General features: G+C 46.1%; 1 protein-coding gene across 1 annotated transcript in view; it reads left to right on the top strand.

Moving 5' to 3' along the window:
- Positions 1-18,555, top strand: part of LOC149340767 (DC-STAMP domain-containing protein 2-like) — a 60,558-nt gene that overhangs the window by 28,456 nt on the left and 13,547 nt on the right. Inside the window, exons 8-9 of the mRNA XM_089551179.1 lie at positions 15,532-15,631; positions 16,953-17,175. Coding sequence (XP_089407305.1) covers positions 15,532-15,631; positions 16,953-17,175 — 323 coding nt within the window. The remainder of the gene's footprint in view (positions 1-15,531; positions 15,632-16,952; positions 17,176-18,555) is intronic.

Here is an 18,555-nt window from a genome sequence, read left to right as displayed (position 1 = left end):
GAGTCGGTGGGTAGTTTTTACGGTCATGCACCGCTCTATATTTGACTAAAAACCAGAGCAGGAAAGTTGAAAATACCCCTGATGGTAGTTTGGAATGGCAGTTATTGCTTTCATATTCACTTCATTAAGGCTTGGCTCTTCATAATGACTGAGGTAAAATGTAGCATCATGAGCTCAATCTAGAGGTCAGCGTTGACGATATGTTCTTTCAAAGTTTCATGTTCATGCAATACATAATCTGCTGCAACACACTGCGAGAACCACACCGAAGAAGGCCTGTGAGAATTAGGCCTAAGCGTGGGTTGTAACGGGGTGGCGACACAAACAAAGGAAAGTCGGGTATGGTTAGAGCACTGGAGGCTTCACAGGAGCAATTCAATTATGTAACGTACTGTAGCGGAAAACAGCGACAAGCCAATGTCTTGTACCGCGGCAGGCGCCCGTGAAGGAGCAGAAGAGAGCAGAGATCCAGCGACGATGGTAACCAAGCGGTCTTCACTCACTGCCATTATCAGAAGCAGACGAGACGCTAGGTGGCGGGGCGGATTGCACAAAATAGTGTTTTTTTTTTACTCTATTTCGGCACTGGTGGAGTATTTGGCACAATTAACTCCCTTTCTAGACTGGAGTAAAAGCAGGTAAATCCTCATTTTTACTCCATTATTCCCTCACGGGAGTAAAATGGAGGACAGTCCACCTTTTTACTCCCTACTCATGGAGTAAATGTTTTCACAAATTGAGTAAAAAGGGTGGCCGCCACCATTTATACTCCCTTTTGGGTATATTTTTGTTTACAGTGCAGTGACTATGGTGTTCAGCTGCTGAGCGCGAGGTCTCGGGTTTGATTCCCTTTCACAGCAGATGCATTGCAGTGAAGGTGGGCTACAAAAATGCTCGCGTACTGAGATTCAGGTGAACGGTAAAAATAGCCGTTAGGTTGTCGAATTAAACTCAGAGTGAACTTTTATACGGCCTGATATTGTTGCTTTGGAATGGGAAAATTCATTAGCTTATTAGTAAGCTTGCGTTATGAAGCGCTGAATGCATTCTGTCGCGAAAGTTTTCGTTGAACGACTCGGTATTCTAATACTTGACACCATTTCGGAACTTAGAACTTCACATACTAACTTCGAGTAGTATGGGTGCAGCATCTTGTATTTTACTCACAGCAAACGGGAGTAATGTCAGCTTTCACTATCTGGCGAGAGTAGTAATCAGTGGAGACATTGCGTCTTAACTATCCCCAATTTTTTCTTGATGACCTACCAGGCCTCTCTGTACGGTTATTGCAGCAGTTACCGACGTACTGTACGGGAGAGGACTTCAAGTGCTTGATTTGCATGTGCGGTTGTTTTGCGTCGCCACAGAAGTGTTTCATGATTGCGCTAGAGATGCTAACGTACTCATGCCTTAACGTGCAACAGGTTTTTGGTCCTTAGTGAAGCGTCTCCTTCAGGCCGTGCGCTGTGAAAATTCCCATTACAGCTTGTGTGTGTCATTTTTCATTCATTCTTTATCCTTTTACTCTTTAACCTAGCCGTATAGCGATGTCGAGCCAGGGTTTATGTTAACGTACAGATGGTAGGAGTTAGCTAAGATGATATGAATCTCGAAATGCGCCAACGGTAGTTCGAGACGATGAAAGATATTAGGCCTATTTTTTTTTTTGCTCGCTGCGCTACCATTTCTTTAAGGTCCTTTCGCAGAAGTATTTGTGCTTCTCCCATGCATCAATCAGCCTTAGGCTTATGGCTCTGGAGATCAGATACCGTAATCAGTGGTGTTCCATACCATACCAAAAGTTCCCCAAACTGACCTAAAATTCCCTATTTCAGACCATTTTCCATGCGGCAGCTTCAAAGCTCCGTCAGTTTAGTAAAAGTGAGATAATTTTTGTTCACTAAATTTTACTCCTCAGAATTCCTGAAAATGAGAAAATTCCTCGAGTGAGACATCATGGGCTGTAGCCGTGCTTAGGAAATCGGAGCACGACGCTATATATATATATTTTTTTTTTCGCACCGAACGAAGAGCCTAAAACAGAATTGGCTCTAGCTGTCTTGCGCGAACGAGCAGCTCTTCATGAAACCAGAGCATAATGCAGACTGTTCAGCATTTCCACACGAGAAGTACAGCAGCTAATGGGTAAAGAAATTTGATGACACGACACGATATTACTTTAGACAGCGGTCCGAGCGTTACCTGAGCCAAAGGCTTTCCACTCTTGGCTACGATGCATAAAGCTTTCCACTAAGCATTCTTCTTCGAACTACTTGCATACCCCTAAGATGTTCTTTGGGGCTAGACTGGATTGCGGTAGTAGTGTGCCGTCATACGCTGTCATAAAAAAGAAATAAAAATAAGAACCGAATAAGAGCGCCAAAGCCTTCCATCAGTAACTGTAGTGGTGTGCTCTTTCCTAGGGCGGAATTTTAGGCATAAAAGGGGCAGCTGAAAGGCTTGAGTTTCTCTATTCTCGCGAGACATTACCTAAAATTCCCGAGGCACATTTTTACCTTACTTTAGGTGTTAGGCACGTGGGACAATCTGTCGGTATTTGTGGCTGTCAGATCACCAGAGCAACAAAAGAAAGACAAAGGAATAAACAATCCTGAGGGGCACCCTTTCGCTTCTTGTCTGGTCCGATGACATGGAAGGCTGTTTCATTTATGCAATCCCTAGTATAAAGTGGGGGTGTGCAATGGCTAAGAGTGGAAACGCAACTCTGTACTAAAAGGAAGGAAGGAAGCAGGATGGAGCAACAAGAACTGAAAATAAATCATGATAAATACTGAAATACTTTAGAAGGCGTAGTCGGACAACGAGTGGGCTGCTTTATTGCATGTGAGGCAGCATGGCAAGTCAGCTGTCGCTTTCGATAGGCATTTTCCTTTAGTAAGCCTAAGCCATGACAAACAGCAAAACTGAAGAAATACTTCAAACGCTTATCTTGGCAGAAGTTATTTTTTATTGCATTTATTTTGTTACCTGAATTTTATTTTTAAACACATACCCTCGAAATGCTGCATCTAACAGTAACATTTCAGGAGTAAGGAAAAAAGTAGCAGAATGGACACAGGAAAGTCAGGATGGAAATAATTATCGATTTATTTATTTGAGGTGCTCAGTAACAACCAAAGGCCTAGGACACTAGTGCAAGCGGTGATGTGTACAGAAGAGAACATATAAGCAGAAAGAGATGAGAGGATAAGAATAAAAGACTCAGAGAGAGATAAAGAGGTAGAGGGAAGGCAGAGATGTTAACCAAACGACTCAGAAACAGTCGACACATATTAAGGCTTAATGAACTCTGAAAGCCTCGCTTGAAAGCCGCGAAGCCAGTATGAAATATATCAAAATCAGATGCCATCACAGAGTTGTAAATACGCATCATTCGCACAATCGGGCTCAGGCTACGCCGGAAGGCATCGAACACACGGGTTGGTTGCAGACTCCTTCCAGTCTCGTGGAGCTTAACCATCGATGTTATTTGCGTACAATCAAAGTATCAATGAAGACATTGAGTTTGTACAGGAAAACAAGGTCCCGTGACTGCTGTCCAGTCTTCAAATTGTTCAGTCCCAGCGCGCGTAGGGAAGAATCGTAATTGTATCCGCGGCGGCTCAGTGGTTATGGCGCTCGGCTGCTGGCCCGAAAGAAGCGGGTTCGATCCCGGCCGCGGCGGCTGAACTTCGATGAAGGCGAAATTCTAGAGGCCCGTGTACTGTGCGATGTCAGCGCACGTTAAAGAACCCCAGGTGGTCGAAATTTCCGGAGCCCTTCACTACGGTGTCCCTCATAGCCCGAGTTGCTTTGGGACATTAAACCCCAATAAACCAAACCAAACCAAACCAAACCAAACCAAACCAAACCGTAATTGTATCGCGGAGCTGGTAACGATTTCCGTCGAGCCAGGCTACCCCGAAGAACCGCTTTCGCACCATTTCTGAGGAGTAGACAAGGGGTGCGGCGTTTTGTATTGCAGACAACGCAGCCATACACATGTCCAGGGAGAAAGAGTCTTGCGTACATGTATATACCTGGCGTTTCGCCTAAGGTGATGTACAATTTTTAAAAATAGGCTTATCGAGTTAGAAGAGCGCTCTTTTGGCACATCACTTTCAGCTGTGTCGAGCCTCAGCATACAGCTAAGACATGCTAACTAGTAGGCTGGTTAAGTAACGTTAAATAGTTAACTTTCTACCTGTTCGTGTTGGTCTCCTTATTTATATAGAGGCGTGTAGTCCACCGTAAGTAATATCCATATCAGTTTTCAGAATTTTGAAAACTCAGTTACCGGCAGCGTTGACCCAACAATTTTTGGCTACATCGCGCAAAAATACATGCGCTTTCGAGAAACTTGCGGTTAAAGCAACTTCTCCAGTGCATAGAATGGTGAAACCCTGCTGCCTAAAGCCGTGCTAGAAATTGCACAAGATATTAGGTTCGAGAAACTTCATTATTCGTTAACAAATTATACGCTATAGTATTTTGAAGGAATTCGGTGTTAACGAAATAGGGCTGTAGGTGCATAAAGGTTGCTTGTCACCAAACTTGAACAACATAAGCGCCTTTGCTAGCGTACATGAAGATGGCGATGAGCGACTTTTGGAAGATGATGGTGAGATGGCGACATAATGATGTGAAGACCATTTGAGGGGGGGGGGGGGGGGGGGGGGGGGGCTCATTGATTACGGCGCTCGGCTGCTATCCCGAAAGACGCGAGTTCGATCCCGGCCACGGCGGCTGAATTTCGATGAAGGCGAAATTCTAGAGGCCCGTGTACTGTGCGATGTCAGTGCACGTTAAAGAACCCCAGGTGATCGAAATTTCCGGAGCCCTTCACTACGGCGTCTCTCATAGCCTGAGTTTCTTTGGGACGTTAAACCCCAATAAACCGAGCCAACCAAACCATTGTTCGTGTCTTGGCATCGTCTCGAACGCTCCTCTAAAAGCTTGCATATTACAAATCACAGCGCTTACTATTTATTCTGATTTTAAAAGCGCTCCATTAATGACCTCGTTGCTATACTGAACACGCTTTCTCTTTACCCTCATTCGTACTTATGCACAATGGTTTTTGTTAACGAGTTAGTTTTGGGCTAGGTTTATTGTTTTTTCACGGAAAGTGGGAGAAAGGATATACATACACACACGCAAGCACGCATACGCATTTTGAAAGAGGGAATAGATAGCGCGCACGAGAGAGAGAGAAAGAGAGAGAGAGAGCGCTTCATGTTATAGAAAAACTGCGATGGGGTGGGAAATCGCAGTTTGTTGCTGCTGAACGCACATATATTTTTTCTTTGTTTTGGCTTGAAGAAGGAAAATAATCCAGCAGATATACTCTTTCGACGGAGTGTAACTATTGTAACGTAGCAGCCACGCTCTGTCAATGTTAATCCAGCAGATATACTCTTTCGACAGAGTGTAACTATTGTAACGTAGCAGCCACGCTCTGTCAATGTCGCTAAACACGACGACCCTGAAGCTGGAGCTAGATTGCAGACTGAACGCTTGGCCTGGAAGATTTTGGACGTCTTAAATTGCGCAGATCCAACTCATCCAAACCCCCTCCTAACACTACGAGCTCTCTTGTGCAATTTCAGCGCCGCTTCGCGCCAACAGAACAGGCTGACATGTTTTTAGTCCATGAGCTCCCGCTTTCTTGTCGGCGAGAAGAAAACAAACACCTCCGAGACTTTCTTGTTTTTGTTTACGCTTGACGCCTGTGAGAAAAAACAAATACCTCTCGGCGTGCGACGAGTATCTGCCCTCGCGCAACACCTGCCCTTTTTTTCTTTTCTTTTTTCCTATCGGCCAATCTAGCGGTTGATTTCCGGCGTTGCGGAGTTTGTAGTCGGGCTTCGAGAGTGACCTCGGCGCTTGACGGGCCATCGCCTCCTAGCGCAACCGTATTCCTCTGTGTATACACTTTCGCTTCCGCGGAGTAATGGCCCCTCGCACTCTCGGGAAACCCCTCTGGAAAGAGCAGGGGGACCCGTGCCTAAGGTTGAGCGTGCTCTATAGCATACAATGACCCCAGGCCCGCTTGTCACGCCCGGCCCCTTGTGACCGCGCACTGAGACGGCGCCGACGGCGCTACCAGGCTCTCACGTACGACACCAAGTCCTCCGCTCCGGTGCTTGAAATACGACCGTTGCACAAGGACGTCGCCTCGGGGCAGAAGATGCAAGAAAAGTCGATTGTTTACATTCTTGCGCGTGTGCGCATCCCTAGCACCCTTCAATTGAAGCACCTTATTAAATCTAGAGAAAGTATAGCACCGACTTGATGGCACCGCCTTTACAGTGGAATGTTCTCGAACGACATTTTGTTTTTTGAGAAGTGTGCCGTATGGCATAGTGAAAAACGGGGGGAGGGTAATGTAGGAAAAAGTTAGAATGGGGAGTGAAGAACCAGTTTCACGTACGCAGTCGCGAAGGTTGCCGGTGTAGCATCTATAACGACTTGCAGGCAAATGTATCGACTGAAGCGCTCCCGTCAGCCATGACATGAAGATAGTGCGCGGTTTGGAATAAGGCTAGCTTGTTTCCTTTGAATAATAAAGCGCCGAGGGAAAGTATTGTAACTAAGTAGTGTTCCATTCGGTCAATATTCCCTTCTTTAGAGAATTTAAAGATTTTTGCGGGGTTTCGGGAGAATTTTGAGAACCGAAATTTTCTCATTTCTTTTTCTTTCAAGATTGCTGGCTATTCCAGACTGCTGCAGGGAAAGGGTCAAAAAAGGGAAACCTTGGATGTAATTAGGAGAGTTTTCGATTATGACGTCCCTGTTGTAACTGTCGTGAAAGAAGTTTCGACAAGTCCTGCCACACACAGATTTTATCTCCCCTTCAAAGATAATGTTGCAAGCGAGGGAATTCTAAGCAATATTGTCGTAATTGTTACGCTTGTTTGGCTCTTGAGAAAAGAGGCAGAGGCCCTAATAATATTGTTTTCAGTGCATGCAGTAACATTTTACCAGTATGATGCCTCATCAAGTGAGCAGTCCCTTTAAAGCACTCGTCAAAGCTGCTTTTGAATGATAGTCTTTTCTTTCAAGGGCACAGCAAAAGATCAAGCCGAACTTGCGAGCAATGAAGCTTTTGATCGGGTCTTTAAAAAACCCCACCTCATATTGGGATTAATAAACTTCCGATGTCGGTGATGAATTAACCTGCTTTTGGGGAAACTTTTTTTTTACTTAATTGATGCAAACACGTGGATCGCACACACTGCTCAAAACTCTTCGACGGTGACTCTTGAATAACAAACAGAAAAATTGGTTTTGTATCCGAGAATTTATGAGCGTGTGCTGTGCTCTTACTCTCATTTTCGTGAGCGCTTTCTCCCTTTCCACCCTGATGCACTTTACAGGTTAGCAAAACAAATGTCATCAAAGACCGACACCGATTGACGCTCAGTTATAGTTGCTATGTTTAATATCTTCATAGTGACTGTTATGCTTATAGGTCTTTTGATGTTGTAAGGCCTCGAATAGTGTAACAGCGTAAGCCCTGCGCAAGGGCATTTGAAGTATTAAAAAAAATATATATATTCTAGAAGGTGCTGATCATTGGGTTAGCGGGAGGTAATAATTATTTACGCTGAAAAGCCGTATGAAGAGTCCTTTAGTCTATGGTCTAAGTTACATGGTTCACTTTATTCGGAAAACGCAAAATACGGAAAACTACGGTTTGTAGGAAAGTGTGATGAATTGGAATTGTTCTTAGTTTGTTGCTGTTTTTTGAAAAGACAAAAGCACCAGCACCTTGAAAAAGTTCGGCGCTTGATTGGTTCCTTTTGATCGTGGCGGCTACTTAGGCTTATTGCTGGCTGTTTCGGATGATGAGAAAAGTTGCGTCTGTTGCGGATGATGAGAAAAGTTGCGAGTGGTGTTGTATTTTCGTTATAACACCTGTTAATCCCGGTGGTGAGTAACTTACGCTGAAAAAATCAATCACTCTGGGCAGAGAGCTTGCTTCATATTGGATGTGCTGTAAACAAACCCGATATGAACAAACAAAGGTAGAAAAAACAAAAAAATGTCAGCTTCGTGTCAGACCGATTCAGAAAAAAAAGAAAACATACACACACACCATGCTTTTATCTTTCTGCTTTAGTAACAAGCTTAAAAAGGCCTGCTAAGACATTTGAGGTACTGACATGTGGCGTAGTCACGGCATTACGAAGACAAGGTCTACAATGATGGGAAAGGAGAGGGGTGTTGCGAACTTACTTGCAACACGTGCCTCGGCTCATAAGCGCTAATCCGCCGTAGCCTGACAAAGAGCGGGTACCCCGCTCTGGAAGTAACCCCTCCTTTTCTCCCCTTCTGTGGCCTGCGTCTCCCGAGCCTGCGCGTCATCTTCGTGGAACCTGTTACAAGTTTGGGCCAATCAGCTACCAGGACGCTCCCAAAGGTAGCGTCCAAAAAGACAGGCCTCCCTGATTGGACAAAAAGGGCGGGAATCTGTGTTCACGACTGTATTCAAGAGCTCCAGCCTCCTTTGTTCGCGGCATTCTCCATTTTGATGTCTCTGCATGTAGCGTGTATTTCGCTGCTGCACGATGTAAATATGTGAATATATTTTTCTTGCTGTTTTTCTTTTAAACTCTCCTTCTCCTCGTCTTTTGCTCCTGCCGGTCGGCGACTGCAAACCCGCGTCCCAACACGAGGGGGGGGAGGTTCGAGAACGCTGCGAAGATTGCCAAACTGTACGAAGGATTTTGTCTGTTTTGTTTTCTTTGCTTTGTAAATACATTGTGTGTTTTTGCATGCGTATTATCCACTAGAAAGAAGGAAGTTAGATAGAAAAAAATATATTTTGTGCTTTCTCTGTCCCAAAGTTCATTATTTTAGCCTTGCTACTACTGTGTTTTTATGCATTTATTTACATTTCATTATCAGATGTGCAAATGTTTTGTTTTATTCACAAGTGCAGTGCCGCTTGCCGAAATGTATTAATTAATATTTTTTTTTGTGCTGAATTTGTATTGGGGGGCCGAGGCCCCGTCAGGCGTTGTTACGCCTTTAGCTTCGGCCCCCCCTTATACACGTTCTAAGAAACAAATAAAGGAAAAAAAAAGAAAAAAAATTGTAGAATCAGAACGTTTTGCACTTGCAGGTGTTGACGAATACAGATGTGAAAGCGACGTTCATACAGTATGCACTGTTTGCTTTCCTTTGCCAAAGGGTAAATGTTAGGAACGGTGCGCATTAGTTAAATAATAATAACTAATTGGTTACTAGGAGCGGAAATGCGCAGTAGCTGTCTGCCTCATGGTAAGCGTCCGAACTGAGTCGTGAGGGCATGGATGAGGAAGGGGGTGGAAGGAAGGAGAGAGAAAGAGCCGCCGAAATGGAGCTGGCGCCGGATTAATTTCCACCTCCTGGACTTCTTTAACACGTCCTGACGTCCGACAACACACGGACGTCTTTTATACTCGGCCTCCATCGGAATGCGGCCGTGTGTGTTTTACGTCACCTTGATCTACTTGATTGTTTTGACCTCCGTGAACGATGCAATTTTTGAAGGGTGTGCACTTTCTGTTAATTTGTTGGAAAGGGGTAGACGAGCAGAAAGAACACAAAGGTTTCGAAATGTGCTGCATTGAGCAAAGCGATGTTCAACATTATTCTCTTATATTGAAATGAATTTAAGCGCACAAGAACACGCTTAAATTCATTTCAATATAAGCTATGAACCATCTAGCCCAAACAGAAGTTTTGTTAACATTATTCACTTCTGCTGAAGCCGATCAAGGTCTTAAAGTTATATTGAAGGGTCTGATAAACAGGTGTTAGCATCCAGTGCCCCGTAATAAGCCTTTTTGGTGGGTTGATTTGAAGAGGAAGAATTGGAATTAATGTGGAATTAAAATAAACTACATCGAGCACGCTTTACAGCCGTGCAGAGGGAACTACTGCGAGCCATACAACTGCAGCGTTCTATCTATCTTCTCAGTGAACCGCGAAGGCGGCTCTAGCGTTTGTTAGTTTCTTTACATCAGCACACAATATGCTAAAGGTTAGCCTAGCATCGATAGTCAGCTACAAGGTTGTGAAAATCTACTGCAGATAAATGAGTTTGCTGCATGTAATCGCAAACGAATTAAGTTGTGCCGATATGTTCTATGTCACTACTCACAGAGGTCACACGTGACATCGTTGTCAGGCCTCGTCAAAAAAAAATTTGGCAGAGGCTTAGCTTGGTTAAGCCCGATAAGTTGCGAAAGCAATAGCCCTGACTGCGCCAGGTTTGGCTGGTGGTGTGTCTTGGTAGTGCTCTTAATTAGTAAAGCTTATGTTTATCAAAGTTTTGCCCATTTGTTTTACATGGCATTATACTCGCCACACGAGGGACCCCACGTGCTGGGAGATTTATGGGTGCCTCGGTCGCCAAAACGAGCGGCTGACGCTAACGGATGATTGTCTAGAAGCTCCGAGCTACGCGGCCAAAGCCGGCGGCCGAGGTTGCGGATAACCGCTGGATGGAGGGATGGATGGATAGGAGCGCCCCCTTTGAAACGGGGTGGTGGCAATTGCCACCATGCTCACCTTTTCTTTCTTTATTTTTTTATTGTCTTATTCTTTTTTTATTTTTGTTTCTTTTCATTTTTTAAATTTTTTTGTTTTACTTTATTCTTATTTTCTTTTTGTAATTTTTTTTAGTGGATCCACGCGGCGCGGCGTGGAACCGCTGGGACAGCAGCGACGAGCTGAGTTGGGCCCCAGTTTTCTCTCCGTCTGGCGTGACGTCACAACAGAGGTCAAGCTAAAGGTCAAACGTGGTCCGCCGGGACGACGCTGAAGGCTCAAAACCTAGCGCAGTATTGCTTTCGCAATAAAAATATGGCCCCCGCAAGTGTATGCCGTTATCTGGTCATGTATTATTTTATTCAACAGGGGAACATGCGCCTAAATGTTCAGCTGTTCACCCTATTTAACGCCACACAGAACATGTGTGCCGCATCGCTGATTGAAAAGCTCTTGGCATACGCTTGTCGAGTCACCGGGCATCCTTATGGTCCGGTATTGTTCGATTCTGGGGCTTTTTAACAAAGTTAAAGGAGTATAGACACTTAACTTTTGTGTGCGTGTTTTCCTTTTTGGAATGATGCGTAAGGCATCATTATACATTGATTACCACGTGGTATCCTCCTACGACCACTAAATAATTTAGAATCGAATTTTTTTCTCGTGCTGTTTCGGTTTCAACAGCGGAACGACGACTGTGACGTCAAAGTGTGGTTATAGGTCACGTGAGACATGATAACTGCGATATAATCTCTGCTTCTAGATTAGTTGCCATTCCGGCTCTTAAGGAAGGCTGGCTTCAGCCCTGTAGTGAATTAAAACAATGAAGCAGTGGTTACATCACAGTTTTTCGATGCCTCACATGATAAATAATCACACTATGACGGCACAGTCATCGGTCGGCTGTTGAAACCGAAACCGAAACAGCATGACAGAAAAATTTGGTTGGTTTGGTTTATGGGGTTTAACGTCCCAAAGCGACTAAGGCTATGAGAGACGCCGTAGTGGAGGGCTCCGGAAATTTCGACCACCTGGGGTTCTTTAACGTGCACTGACATCGCACAGTGCACGGGCCTCTAGAATTTCTCCTCCAAAGAAATTCCAGCCGCCGCGGCCGGGATCGAACCCGCGTCTTTTGGGTCAGCAGCCGAGCACCATAACCGCTGAGCCACCGCGGCGGCAGAAAAATTTGGTTATAAATTATTTAGCGGTCGCAGGCGAATACCACATGGTGAGTCATACATAGTAGTGTCTTATCAAAGTTAGGCCTCCATACTCCTTTCACAAAGGCAGGAGGGCTAATTGGTGGATTGTACTGGAATGCATATTGTAACCGTGCAAAAAAACAGAGACGCATGAAAAAAGAGTTCGAGCCTTACGTCTCTTCGATATGCATGAGTTCAACAAGAAGCTTCCACTGCATTCTTCAGTGTCGAAGGAAAGGGGTGATATTTTGTCAGAACTTTCTTTACGATTCCATGTGTGTTCCTGTTGCGTTTAGAGACATGAGAAATTCATCCTGACGCAAGTAGTACAGGTGATAGCGGGTGACGTAGGATTGCCAAATTAGGTGGTCGACATATTTTACACCCGTCGTGGTGGCTCTGTGGTTGGGGCGCTCCGCCACTGGGCCGGAGTGTCAGGGTTCAAACCCGACCGCAGCGGCCGCGTTTCGATGGAGGCGAAACGCAAAAGGCACCCGTGTGCTGTGCGATGCAAGTGCACGTTAAAGATCCTCAGGTGGTCGAAATTATTCTGGAGCCCTCCGCTACGGTACCTCACTCCCACCTTCCTCCCTTCCCTCACTGCGTGGTTGAGGTGTCCACTAAGAAGTGAGACAGTTATCGCTCCTTTCATTTCCAGATAACCAATCTTACACATTTTACAGATGAAATGCTCGTAGCAGAACACAGTTCTGTGTTATCTCATCCCCTACGCTAACCTTGAAGTTGTTCCTGCCGGTCGCAAGTTTCCGATAGAGTATGTGAAATTCCCCTGACTTCCTTCATGATACTTCACGACGGGTATCAAGGGCTATAGGTGAATCACTTTATGAAGCCAAGATCCTAAATCTTTTCTTTTTCTTCCAGAATGAGTCTTGAAGCGCATTTGTCAGCGTAGCTTTAGATAAAAAAAAGCCCGAAGGTCATATTTCTTTTATACCTTGGTTGCAACTATACAGGAGACAGTTCCCGTTTTTGCAGAAATCCAGGAGGGCGTATATCATTTTTCCCAAATTGAATGTGGGACGTCAAGAAAGCATGAAAACTTCGTGCGCGTGCGCAGTAACTGATACTTTTGTATCGCGTACTTTGCAGCTTGACTACGACGTAGTCAAAGAGGCCCACGTGCGCTTCATATTTTCCTGCGTTGCAAGAAAGAAAGCAGAAGATGAAGAAAAAAGATTGTAAAGTTGAAAGTGAAAACGCGCTTAGCATGCTTCGTCAACATTGGCTGGCGTCATACTTCATCTTTTCCATAGTACTCACTCCCGCGTTCATGATTTGCTTTCAGCGTAGTTTGCGCACGTTTGTGCTATTACTGGGCTTACGTTAAGTTCAGTGGTTCTGATAACGGGACGGCCTTTAAAGATTCCAGCGTAGGCGAGGGGCCAGACAGTGGCTGTACTTTTTTTCTTCGCCATTCCGGTGCTCCCTTTTCGTAATGGCTCCATACGGCGGCCGCGTGCCTTGTTTAATGACCGCGGCGCGATTATCACACCCGATGAAGCGCGCGGTCCTCTCTTGCCTCTCGCTGCCCGGCGCCTGTCCTGATCCGCCGTCGGAGCCTCCCGAATCTGAAAGAACTCTCGCCGCTGCGCCGCTAACAGAAACTGACAGTCGAGGCCTGACTCGCTTCCACCCGCCTGTGCGTCCCACACTCGTGGGGGCGGCACTAGAATCTAATTTGACGGCGATGCTTCAAATTCAATCGCGGCACGCTAGCTTTGCCTGTATATTCGAGATCATAGGGTTGAACGTATTGCTCTCCATCCACTAACCTTTCTCCCCGCTTTATTCGCTTCATTCCTGGCTTTGTCGTCTGACACGCGCTTTGTTGCTTTGGTTTTTCCATCACATCGCGATTCTGGCCACTGTTCAACTCGTGCACAGCTCCCTATCCGTAGTTCTTGTTTTGAGCTATTGTGCTCGTCCGTAGGAATCGCAAAAAATCTTCTCGCCATTCATTCGGGTATAGAAGGTTCAATAAAACGTTTTGGAAGATCGGTATGCTTGGAATGGAGTATACATTCAGGGAAGTTGTAACTTTTTAACGCCCTTTGATGATTAGGGGCGTCTGTGACGCGAAAGCTTGGGTTTCTTTTCCGGCTGCATCGGCTTTTGCGTATTAGTTTTCAAGTGCGGAAAAAGTATATGAGTATAAGGTTAACTGTTGCACTCTGTAGCGAAGCTATTGTTTCCTGTGTGTGCACCTCTGGCTGCTAGGGCCGATATTGAGAGCGGCGCCTGTATTTCGGATCAAAGGCTCTGCCGCCCACCGCCGCTCCGTTCATAACGGCAGCTTCAGTCGGCCCGTTCAGTGTAGGGCGGCTTTATCTGAAGCTGCGCGCAAGGTTATATAGCTCGCGAGCTCAGCGGAAGTATTTCCGCGCTCTCAAAAACAGACGGTTCACAGAAGCGATTTCATCAAGTTCTAGCGCGGGAACTAGACGGTTCTTTTTTTTTTTTGGAAGTCTCTGCTTAGGTGGTCACAACCAATATCCACTTCTTTGTCTTACTGTCCATATTGCTTTAAACTGTTGAAAACACACACACACACACACACACACACACACACACACACACACACACACACACACACACACACACACACACACACACACACACACACACACACACGCACACGCACACGCGCACACGCGCGCACGCGCACGCGCGCACACACACACACACACACACACACACACACACACACACACACACACACACACACACACACACACACACACACACACACACACACACACACAAACACACACACACACACACACACACACGCGCACACACGCACACACACACACACACACGCACAAGCGCGCGCACGCGCACGCACAAGCGCGCGCACAACACGCACACGCACACGCACGCGCACGCGCACGCGCACGCGCACACGCACGCGCACGCACAACACGCACGCACGCACAACACACAACACGCACAAGCGCGCGCACAACACACAACACGCACAAGCGCGCGCACAACACACAACACGCACAAGCGCGCGCACAACACACAACACGCACAAGCGCGCGCCCAAGCGCGCACACACACACGCTCGCGCACAACACACAACACGCACAAGCGCGCGCACAACACACAACACGCACAAGCGCGCGCACAAGCGCGCACACACACACGCGCACACGCGCACACCGAGCAGATATGTCATTCACATAATGTTAGAAGACTTTCATTTACACTTTTCGTTGAGAAAGAGCATCCTATACATTGCTCATTATCAATTTTGTAGAGGTATTATCGCTGCTGACGTTTTGTACTGTTTAGGTTATTGAATGGTTAATTGCTACGTGATGTTGCTGCATGAAACCACTGTCTAATCTTTTTTTTATTAGTACTAATCTCGTTATTGATCTGGGTATCATTTCTTTCCTTATATTGCTTTTTTGTCATGTAAGGTAACTTACAGGTTTAGTATTCTGTAATTTGTTTCTCTTCGCTTGTTTGTGTTGTATTAGTGTATTTCCCAACGCTCTGTTATTCCGCTCCGCTACTGCCAAGCAATGAGTTGTAGGACTTGTCGAACTGCCGTCTGCTGCTTTTTTTTTCTGATACCTTCCCGTAATTCTTTGTATGTGGTTAATGGGAAATAAAAATGATATGATATGCAGTGTGCGATATTATGAACTCTGGGCATCATGACCGCCGCACAAGTTGTACGCATGCGACCCGACTGTATAGTAAAATGGCAGATTAGGTAACGTCATCCTTCTGACCTGCACCTGCCCAGGGCGACCCAGTACCATTACCGGTACTTGCGTGAGGACGACTTCGACAACTACTACGTCACCTGGCTAGTGGAGGAGATGGACAAGAGGCGGGCGCTCAAGGTGGGCTTTGCACTGTGCTGTGTTAAACGCAGTTCAGCGCGTGGCCACAACCGCCTAAGTTTTCGTAAAAATTGTGCGTCTATTGTTTTTTAATTACTGCGCATCTGTCCAGAATGAATTAACCTCGTAATGCCTGGCCTGTAATTCAAGATACAGCCTGCAGAAATGTGAACTTATGCTGGCTGAAGTATATTCATTCCTCAGAATACTGCGAAAACTTCCTTTTAGAACACAGTTATGCGATAGTATATAGGTTGTCGTCTGGCAATAAATGTTCACTTTCTCTGTACCGAAATTCCCTGATTGGTCGAGAGGGTCGTGACGTGATCAGCACTGCCAGATTTGAAAAGCTGAGGACTCCTAATATTTGGAAGTTGGACCGCGCCCCGAAATTCTAAAGAACCCTCAAATAGATTGGAAGAAAATATATTAAGGTGGATTAGAGGATAAATAGGTGGATTAAGGTGGATTAGTAGGTCAGATTTTATAATTAGGATAATTAATACAAAATTCTCAAACGTTCGAGAAGGTCATGACTTGTGCATGTCACATAAGGGCCATGGAACCGCTTCCAACCGGAGTTTTGGTGTTAATATAAGAAGAACATTAGGCATTCACTATAGACACCAAGGCAGCCAACTTGAATGCTATCGCATTTTCTTCGGGAATGTAGCTAAGAAGGCCCCGAAGTTTTTTGTTAAAGCAAGGACAAGGTGCCTATTGCCAGAGCTGCACTAGGCCTCCAGGAACATAGCTGCCCACTGAGCCTGTCTATGTATTCCTTGTTCCTTTTCTTTCTGTCGTCCATTGTCGCTGTTGCACTCAAAATGAAATACATAACACTAGCGTCTAAACCGACTGTGGTCGTATTGCTGCATTCACAGGCAAGAAGAACAGTTTCATGGTTTAATTTTATGCGGCTGAGTGCTTGCGCACAATTTTATCGCCATTCGACCTTCAGAAATGATAATAATTTGGTAGTTTCAGTGATGTCGTAGTTTGGTAACGCTACCCTTTCCCAGACTTCTGCAATGTAGGGACCATTAGGATTGAAGTACTTGAAGTCATTATTATTTTTATTCGACGTTTTGTGTCCTGGGCATTGTAGATTTTACTGAAGTTGTCCGCTTAAAGCAGTTACGATTATTTTAATATATGCGATTGTCAGGATTACTGTTTTCTTTAGTTATCGCCATGGAAGCAGGGTATGAGCCTTGAGTAAACTCCTTTTCCCCTACGGCTATTCCCCTCCCTCCAACCTCCTTCTACAGCCCCCACCCCCGCCACTTATTTTTTACGCAAATTTTCCCTCCACTCGTAGGGCCTGGAGACTCTACTTCCTCTGAAGACCTACGAGCGGCGCAGCTTCGTGGGGCCTTTCTCGGTGCGCATGACACGCCAGGAGATGCAGGACATGTGGGCGCACCTCTGGGCGCTCGCCATCAGCGCCGCCCACACGGCCGTCGCCATGGTCCTGGACTACACGCTTTTCCGGCTCATCGCGTTCGTCCGGGCGCTGGGAAACATCAACGTCAGCGCCGGACGTGGGCACCCCTTTGCGCTGCCTTAACCGGCCGCGTATACACCACGCCACCCCTACGCACACTGCACTCTAATCAGAAAGAGTAAAATGGGAGTGAGGTGTCCTCTGGCGCACCACCCTCTTTTGTAAAAGAAAGTGCATTGGAATAGCTTACACCCTTTTTACTCTCATATAGGCGTATTCGAGTGTAGGCTCAGGGTCTCATAACGAAAACACGGAATTCCCTGCAGAATCGTGAGTCCCCACGAGAGAGGCGGCTGTTGCGTGTACAGACAGACGACCACGCGATTGTCGAGAGATATCGAGAGGCGGGCTCTGTAAGCGCGTCGGTGATGCATGTCGTTGGCCTCTGTGTGCGAGACAGCTTGTCTCCCGGCGTATGCGGAGTTTACGGCCTTGCCGCGTCGCGTGTCAATGGGGGTCACTTGTTGCTGTGCGCTCGCTTCGATGCTGAAGGCGCTGTTTCAGCGAGAGACAGAAGCTGCGACGTGCCGCAGCAGCTGCTGTGAGCGTAGTGATGCAGCAGGTACTGCACAGGTTGACGATGTATGAAATACATGGTCTGTTCTGAAAGTAGTAGGACTCACTTTTTAAACAAAATTTATTCAAGAGAATAGTACAGACGATTACAATTTTTAAAGGTAGGACCCTTCCGCACCTACACGCTGCTGCCAATGAGTTTCACAGTTTTCGTACGCCTCCAGGAACGCCTGGACCGGAGTGCTGTTTAACTCCTTCGTCACGGCCTGTTGAACCACCTGTACCGATCCGTAATGTTTCCCCTTGAGCGTCGATTTTATTCTCGGGAATAGAAAAAAGTCTGCCGGGGTCAAGTCGAGACTGTAGGGGGGCTGAGGCAGCGTTGCCGCCTTGTGCTGGCCAAAAAATCGGGGTCCTCATTCACATGATGAAGAAATTCCACCGGTTGGCCTTTTCCTCCTCTGACAACACTCCCGGCACCAACTTCGCGCACGCTTTCCTCATGGATAAGTTTTCTGTCACGATCTCAAAAACTTGGGTTTGAGGAATGCTCAAGTCATCAGCATTCATTCTGATACTCATTATAAGATCACTGTTAAGTAAATGTTTCACTCGCTACAAATTCTCGTTGGTCTTGCTGGTCGAAGGGCGTCTGGAGCGGTCGTCTTCCTCCACTCTTTCCTTACCTTCTCGGAACAGCTTGTGCCACTCAAAAGACATCTGATCTACCCATGGAAGCGTCACCGTAGGCCTCCTTAATCATTTTGTCAGTCTATTTGCCCGTTTTACCAAGACTTACTGAAAATTTGATCGCGTATCGCTGATCCAGTAAACGCTCGATGATTCTGCGTGACGAGACGTTTCGACAGGGGTTCACCGTACAAGCGACCTCCTCTCTTCA

This window comes from Amblyomma mixtum, chromosome 6, assembly GCF_055824585.1.
Source record: "Amblyomma mixtum isolate Tamu chromosome 6, ASM5582458v1, whole genome shotgun sequence".
NCBI lineage: Eukaryota > Metazoa > Arthropoda > Arachnida > Ixodida > Ixodidae > Amblyomma > Amblyomma mixtum.
Note: the sequence above shows the minus strand (reverse complement) of the source record. Positions and strands in the feature narration are given on the sequence as shown.